We start from the raw sequence: 8,459 nt of genomic DNA on the forward strand, positions 1-8,459 counted from the left end.
CTTATTTGCCCTCTGTAATCTGTACACAAGGGTTAGTAGTCTGTACACAAGGTGTACATAAAGTGTAATCGCTGGTTATAATGTTGGATTATACATTATTGATATTTTTTTCCTAAAAATGAAAAAGGACAGACGAATCAACTCTTTTCAGCTTTTACTTGGGTTAAAAATTTCCAAGTTTAAATTCCTTTTCACAGTTTAACTACGAAGCTTCTGGTGACAGGAAAGAAGAGCAAAGGGATCAAACAAAACGTGTACAATACTACAATATATACACAAAGCAATTCTCTCCTTTCTCGTGACTTTGCTCTAAGTAAGCTTAGGGCAAACAAAACATAACAAACATTTTCTTCTCTCTCTCTCTCTCTCTCTCTCCCTAAATCCTAAAACCCTCCTTCGTCTTCTTCCTTGAGAATTCGCAGAGCGATGCTTGACCCAATGGACCTGCTCCGATCCAACCTCTCCCGGGTTCGGATCCCGGAACCGACTAACCGCATCTACAAGCAAGAATGCTGCGTCTCTTTCGACACTCCGGTAAACCTCCATTATCGCCGTTTTACTCTGCCGCACTTACTTTCACTACTTGAAGCTTTTCACCGCTCTCGCTCTTCTTTTTTACTTTTTGTTTCTTGAAATTTCGATTCTGTGTTTGTGATTAGCTCGCTGTTTAGGATTTTAGTCTTGCGCTGCTTAGTGTTTCTTTGATTTTTGTTGCAGTTCGTGATTGTGTTCGTTTCGAGCTTTTGTTTCATTTTGATTTCTTCGAAATTTGCTTCTGGAATTTCGATTTATGAACTGGAATAGTTGAGTTAGTGAACCTGTACAGGAAATGGAATAGTGTAGTTTGATTTTACGGCTTCGGTGTTTAATTCTTTGGTTTTCATTAGGTTTTTCTTTTGTTTTTACTTTTATTTGAAATTCTTGGGAAATTTGTTTCGAAACTCGTAATGAGGTTTCAGTTGCTATCAAGAATCGACTCTTGAAAATTTTGATTGAGTAGGTTGGTTACATATTTATGTATTGTGCTTGAAGATTGGAATTTTAACGGTGTTTTGGTGTTTTTTGGTTGTTGTTGTGAGTTTCAGAGATCGGAAGGTGGTTTGTTCGTTGACATGAACACCTTTCTTGCTTTTGGGAAGGATTACATAGGATGGCACTATGAAAAGACTGGAAACCCAGTTTATCTGCATATAAAGCAAAACAAAGTGTTGGTTCCTGAAGATAGGCCTTTAAAGAAACCAACGCTCATGGCTATAGGTAATCTTTAATCAGTATGATTTACGCTTGTGCCTATGGCGGTTCTATTATACTTGACATTGTATTCCTGTAATTGCTGAGTTCGGGTAGTATGCTTATTCAATTTGTGCTATATGAGTGGACCATTGAGAATGTTGGATACTTACTCAAGGTGTGGAAATGAATAGTTGATGAAAATATGCAATGTATGTAGACCACGATATGTATAATCATCCAGCAGTATGCGTTTGAAGTTTTGAAGTTGCTCAGTTCTCACTGAACATAAATATAAGAAAGCTGAAAGAGGTTTGCGTGTGTGTTCTCATTGGTCATATTGCTCATGATTCATGAATTTGCTGAAAGAGATGTTCTTGATGTTGCCTTACAGTACTTGATGTTTATATTATTCTCAACTATATATTAACTGGCGGGTAGTGTAAAGTTTAGTTATATTTTCTTTGGCTTGTAGGTATTGATGGGGGATTTGACAATAATGAACCGGAATATGAAGAATCTCACAGTATTGTTGTGTTGCCTGATTATGTGACTCTACCATTTCCTTCTGTTGAGCTGCCAGAGAAGGTTTGCATTCTTATGTATTTGAGACATTTACTGATGTCAAAGCAATATAGCTATTATCCTAAGCAATGATTCAATTTTGTAACTCCAGGTAAGATTGGCGGTTGATAGCATTTTAATGGCTGAGGGTGCAGAGAAGAAAGAACAAATAGCAGCATGGACAGCCGATAAGAAGCAAACGAGTGCATATGCAATGAATTTGCAACAGGTTGACAATGGTACCATCGTTCCTTCTTCTGGGTGGAAATGTTCCAAGTGTGATAAAAGAGACAATCTTTGGATGAATCTAACTGATGGAACGATCCTTTGTGGGAGAAAAAATTGGGATGGTACTGGTGGAAATAACCATGCTGTCGAGTACTATAACGATACAGGATATCCTCTTGCTGTAAAGCTAGGGACAATTACAGCTGATCTAGAAGGAGCAGGTAATGCTGCCTTGTGCCGAATAGTCATTTATTTTAATTACAGTCATATGCTTCTGTTTTATACAGATGAAAGTTATACATATGTATGCTAAACGTCATAAACTACATGTTGTTTGGCCCAAAGCAAATATGACAATATGGACCTGGAAAGTATAAATTAAGAGCTTAATAATCTAAATGTAGCGGATTCTGTGGAGAAATGAGTTCTGTTACATGTATGGATTACTAATCATGAGTAACATATTGTGGCAGCTCAGATGTTTTCTCTTATCCAGAGGATGATAGTGTTGTAGATCCACTTTTAGCACAACATCTGGCATTTTTTGGCATTGACTTCTCCTCATTACAGAAGGTTGGTTCTCAACTGTTGTATTGGATTCTGATATGGTACTACTTTAAGAATTGATAAATGGGCTACTAGTAGCTTTTTGCTTCTATGATTAGAATAAAACAGGCCATTTGTTTTCTTATTATTTTCTAAGAGAATAAATCACTTTCTATCTCATGTAGGATAACTATCTTTGCTGTGTAGTAGGTCTTTTTTGAATCATGGCTATAGAAGTAAGTAGGAGGGATTATTATAATATATAATGTTTCAGGGCGATATGAAGTGAAAGCATTGCTTTTATAATAAATGGAGGCATGAAAATTTTGTTTTCATCTCTTAAGATAACAATTTCTGTTGCATGTGATTATGATACAGTGATGATTTTTTTTACGGCAAAACTCAAAATTCTATAGTTGCTTGGACTTCTCTGTTCGAAATTTTTTTTGGGGTTCTTTCTTTTGGTTGAAATAAATTTTTTCTTCTCACAGGGGGTTTGTACTCATAATGTGTCTTATTACCAACTACCAGTTCCACATAACCTATTTCATTAAGGGGTAAGCCCCTGGCCATTTGGTCGAAGCTTGCAGTCAATTGTAAGGTTTAGAATGAAAAACCATAGAACACTGACTATAGCTTTATCTTTTTTATTTTTTGGGAAGTTCAGTAAATTTCTGTTATGGAATTAGGTTAAATTCCCAATGACCTGGAAATAAGTATGGTCGTTTAACTTTAGTTGTATTGTTATGCTGATGTTACTGTAAAAATGCCGAATTTCTTTTTTCAGACGGAGATGACTACTGCTGAAAGAGAGCTTGACCAGAATACCAATTTTGACTGGCACCGTATTCAAGAAAGTGGACAGGAAGTCGAACCGATATTTGGACCTGGTTACACTGGCCTTGTCAATCTTGGAAATAGGTAGCTTCTCTACCTGTCTAGTGCTACTGAAGATATCAAACTTTTAAATATTTATATTAATATCTCATTTTGTTGTCTTGCAGCTGTTACATGGCAGCAACCATGCAAGTAGTGTTCTCTACGCACTCTTTCTATTCCGGGTTAGTTTCTATCATATGAATTCAGTAAAATGTAACATTCATGGAAATTTTGCTTATTAGTAGTTGTTATATTTTCTCAGGTACTACAAAAATCAAAGTTTGAAAACAGCATTTGAGAAGGCGCCAGCTGACCCAACTGTAGATCTGAACATGCAGCTGTAAGTAGTTAGTTCTCAGTGTCGATTCTTTATGTGCATATCTGTTAACTAGTATAATTAATCTTGCTACATGAATTAATATTGCTATTTGTGACGAAATACTAAGTCGTATTCCTTGTTAGTTGTGCATCATGTGGCCATTACTGATTGTTCTTTATGAATCGAATTTCTTATGTCTGCTAACTTTTCTCCTTTTTCCTCTTGCCCTTCTCAATCGTTACATGATTAGGTTATGTATAGAAGGCAGGTTTAGGGAGGTTTAGTCTCTGTGAGTGTATTAAAAGCTTTCATGTTGTATGGCAGAACAAAGTTGGCACATGGTTTGCTATCTGGCAAATACTCTGTTCCTGTATCAGAGGTATGTTTGTTATAGCAGAACGGTTCTTTTCCTATAACAGCTTCTGCTCCTGTTCACTGATTGGCTTACATTTTCTTATGTGCCATCTAGGAAAAAGATCAGACAAATGCTATTACCCCAACAACAAATGTGGTAAGCCTTCTGGATAAACATACATATTCTTTGCTGTTTACTATACATTCACAAGACTAGCGTATGCATATTAAGAATTATCATCTATTTGGTTGTCCCTGTATATCTTTTCCCATTTTATTTAATTATATATCAAAATGTAGAATTGTTTAAAATGAAAAAAATAATCTTTCCTTCTAAGGATATACAGATTTTATGTTGATCATTCCTGTTGACTTGTTCTGATTTCTTTTGTTTTGGCAACCGTCTACAATTAGAAACAAGATGGGATACCTCCTCGTATGTTCAAGGCTGTTATAGCTGCCAGTCATCCTGAATTTTCTTCCATGAGACAACAGGTACATTCACCATCTCTTGTGATATAGTGCAAGTTTTGATTCTTTTGTCTAATTTACAGGTTGTTTTATATTATGAAGAAGATAATTGAAAGGGCTTCTGCCCTTTTTATCCAGACTATGCAATACTTCTGTGCTACTGGAAAGCCTTTTCTGTTGTTGAAGCAGCTACTCCATTAATTTAGTATTGTTGTTTGATCTTTAGTCTGATTGCTTGAAAACCTTTTCGTTTAGGATGCCTTGGAGTTCTTCTTGCACTTTCTTGACCAAGTTGAACGGGCTCATGGTGGGAGACCTGAAATTGATCCTGCGAGGAGTTTCAAGTTTGGTATTGAAGATCGTATTATGTGTTCATCTGGAAAAGTTGCGTACAATAGGAGACTGGACTACATTCTTTCCTTGAACATTCCGCTGCATGAAGCTACTAATAAAGGCGAGTTTTTTAGTTAGTTATCATTGTTAAACCATCAGCCCAATTATTGATTGTCTAATGTGTTTTATTTTTATTTTTTTTATTTGTAAAATGCAGAAGAGCTTGCAGCATTTCAGAAACTGAAAGCTGAAAAGGCTTCAGAAGGCAAGGAAGTGTAAGTTCACATGGTTGTATTATTTTGTTTCCTCTTGTGATCACTTGTAAGTATTTGCTAACCATGTCAATTTCTACCAGATCCAGTGATGAAATTGTACGTCCAAGGGTTCCCCTAGAAGCATGCCTTGCAAGCTTTTCGTCACCAGAGGAGATACAGGATTTCTACAGCACTGCCTTGAAGGCCAAGACAACAGCAGTAAAGTAAGCTTCTAGTTATTTTCTGGTGTCAATTTCTCCTAGATGATATTCTTTGTCAATTTTTGCAAAGGATATATCAACATATTATAATGACAATAAGTCACTGAGATTTGATATTGGATGAGGCTGATCGTTGGACAGCAGTTCATTTAAAGGACTTAAAGTGAGTTGGAAAAAGTCTTGTGTTGATTTCTCCCAAGTTTCGGAATAAAAGTTTGGTTTAGGTTAGAAATTGACTGAATATCCCCAAGCCATGCTTGTGGTTTAGAAGTTGTCATATGCTTGTCAGTTTTTTGCTACTTAAGCTATATGCGTTCAGATATTTTCAACAGTAGACCATGAATATTACATTCTAGTTTTAACTTTTTCTTTGGAAATTGGTCATTTCTAATCTACTACGGAGCTGGGTGTTTCTTTTCTAAATATAACAAACATGTTTTGCATAGAAGTTTATTCCTCTTGATAAAACATATTTCTTACTTTTCTCCTGTTTTATACCCTGCAGGAGTGCAGGTCTAACTTCATTCCCTGACTATTTGGTGTTGCATATGCGAAAATTCGTAATGGAGGAAGGCTGGGTGCCAAAAAAGCTTGGTATTCCTCTTGGCTTTTTAAGGTTGATCTGCATTTAAATTGCAATTTTGCACGGTTCTCAATGTTCGTTCATCTGTTTGCAGATGTCTATATAGATGTTCCTGATATCATAGATATTAGTCACATGCGCAGTAAGGGACTTCAACATGGAGAGGAGTTGCTACCAGAGAGCGGTATGTATTACGATTTTGGTTTTCCTAACACAGTATCTTACTGGATTTTATTTACAGAAACTTTAAAGTTCTCAAAATGTGCCTGTGTATGTGTATCGGTTATTATCTATCCCCTTAAGTGTCCCTTTTGTACACTCTTTACCTAGTCTGTAGTGCTTCCCATTGATACTATATACCTTATGTAAACTCTTTTCCTTGTGCTATCATCTGCAAAGCATCGATCTCAGTTATGTATTTTTATTTCAAGTCATGAACTTGCATACAAACTTAGGGTTATAAAGATACTTGTACATCTAACTGCATAGTCTACATTACACTCCATTTGCACTTTTGACCTTCTACAGTATTGCCCTAGTTAGGCATAAATTGAAGATGATAGATTCTTGTTCTCTTGAATTATGTCTGTACAGTTCCTGGAGAAGAGGAGGAACCAACTAAGCCTGTGGCGGATGAGAATATTGTTACTCAGCTTGTTTCAATGGGATTTAATAATCTTCACTGTCAGAAAGCTGCCATTAATACCTCAAATGCTGGAGTAGAAGAGGCAATGAATTGGCTACTTTCTCACATGGATGATCCTGGTACTTGCTATCTTGAGTTCTTGACTACAATTTTTTCATCCTGGAACGCAGCATTCTTGCTTGCAATAGATGGCTACTCAGCTGTGTTTGTGACCTTAATTTGCTACTCTAGGGCACTAAATAATACTGATCCACTCTTTCCTTTCCAGATATAGACACACCTATCTCTCAAGGCGGAGGACAAATTGTGGTTGACCAATCAAAAGTGGATATGTTGATTTCATTTGGTTTTCAGGAAGATATTGCTCGGGCTGCATTGAAAGCATCGGTGAGACTGTTGCTCCATCATCTTGTTCTGTTTCTTTTCTTTACTATAAGAATCAGTAGCTTTTGTTATGGTTTTTGTATGAGTTGTACATTGTGACTAGGCAGCATTTTCTTATTGTTGCACTTGCCTTTTACAGGGTGGTGACATTGAGAAAGCCACAGATTGGATATTCAACAATCCTGGTGCTTCTGTCTCAACTGATATGGATGCAACAACATCAGAGACAACACCTACTGCTGCTGATTTGGGGCTACCTGATGGAGGAGGAAGTTAGTATCTTATACCTTTTCCTTAAATGTAGCATATGATACTAACGTGTGTATTGATTGACAGACAAAACATATCCTAATGTTTATATTTTATGCTTTTGGCTTCATGCAGGATATAGACTTATTGGAATTGTAAGCCATATTGGAACCTCTACACTATGTGGTCACTACGTTGCACACATCTTTAAAGATGGTAGATGGGTAATTTTCAATGATGCGAAGGTTGGGGCTTCCGTCAATCCTCCGAAGGACATGGGTTATCTTTATTTCTTTGAGAGACTAAACAGTTGAGAGACACCAGAATTTCGACATTGGAAGGTTAGTTTGGTGATGATCAGAAGTGGAAAAGAAAAGTAGCGCACAATTTTGTGGAACCTCAACAATCTGCCAACATGCACTTGGTTTTTTTTGTAGAAGCTTGGCCTTGGAATTTTTATCAATTTGCTGCATGATTAGATGAGGTTTCCATGATTCAGATTAGCTGACCTTTACTCAATTTCGGTGCTTTAAAGATTGAAGTAATCATGTTACAGAAGAAAAATTCCAAATAGATATGCCGAACCTTCCGTTTCTAATGACAAGAAAAGTTCTGTACTCAAAGTTAGCTCGTTACTCCAGCACCTCTCTCCTCTTTTATTTATTTTTGTGATTTTCTAGTCTGTTCTGATTGAAAAAACCAGGGAAAAGCGGAACAGAAAAAATGTGGCCTTGGCCATAGGAGAAAACAAACTATAATGTTGCTCGTTGAAGTACTTGTTTCTGCCAAGCGTTGTAGTACTTTACAGCGGAGGGATGGATGTCATGGTTGCTAAGAGCATCGTCCTATTTTCTTGATTTTCTCAAGCTTTTTTTTTAGGTCCAACAGTTTTTTCATCTTATTCTCTAAAATGGAAATAGAGCAGAAAGAGAATGATTCATTCCTTAAATTTGTAACAAAGCCTTCATTCCTCAAAATTAATTTTTTCACATACTCTAATGAGAAATTTATAAATTTAGAATATTTTATTGAATATTTTATTATTATAATAAAATATATGAATTTTTTTTTGTAAATGAATAATGATGTTGCATATTTTGTTGTTATAATAAATGTTCGAAGAAAATGCTTGAGACACCAAAAATTTATACTAAATACTAATACCAAATGATGTGGCATTTACCATGTTATCAATCTT

The 8,459-nt window shown here is 36.1% G+C and overlaps 1 protein-coding gene across 1 annotated transcript; it reads left to right on the forward strand.

The window, feature by feature from the left end:
* Positions 1–341: 341 nt before the first annotated feature.
* On the forward strand, positions 342–8,148 carry LOC101311838 (ubiquitin carboxyl-terminal hydrolase 14-like). Its single transcript, XM_004294426.1, has 20 exons — positions 342–534; positions 1,086–1,257; positions 1,706–1,818; positions 1,907–2,243; positions 2,501–2,595; positions 3,356–3,489; positions 3,573–3,629; positions 3,710–3,787; positions 4,091–4,145; positions 4,236–4,277; positions 4,535–4,615; positions 4,847–5,045; positions 5,142–5,199; positions 5,280–5,402; positions 5,905–5,993; positions 6,077–6,166; positions 6,577–6,747; positions 6,897–7,015; positions 7,152–7,284; positions 7,397–8,148. Exons 1-20 carry the CDS (start codon positions 427–429, stop codon positions 7,573–7,575), a joined length of 2,433 nt encoding a protein of 810 aa, XP_004294474.1. The 5' UTR covers positions 342–426; the 3' UTR covers positions 7,576–8,148.
* Positions 8,149–8,459: the final 311 nt, after the last annotated feature.

The sequence above is a fragment of the Fragaria vesca genome, linkage group LG3, assembly GCF_000184155.1.
Source record: "Fragaria vesca subsp. vesca linkage group LG3, FraVesHawaii_1.0, whole genome shotgun sequence".
NCBI lineage: Eukaryota > Viridiplantae > Streptophyta > Magnoliopsida > Rosales > Rosaceae > Fragaria > Fragaria vesca.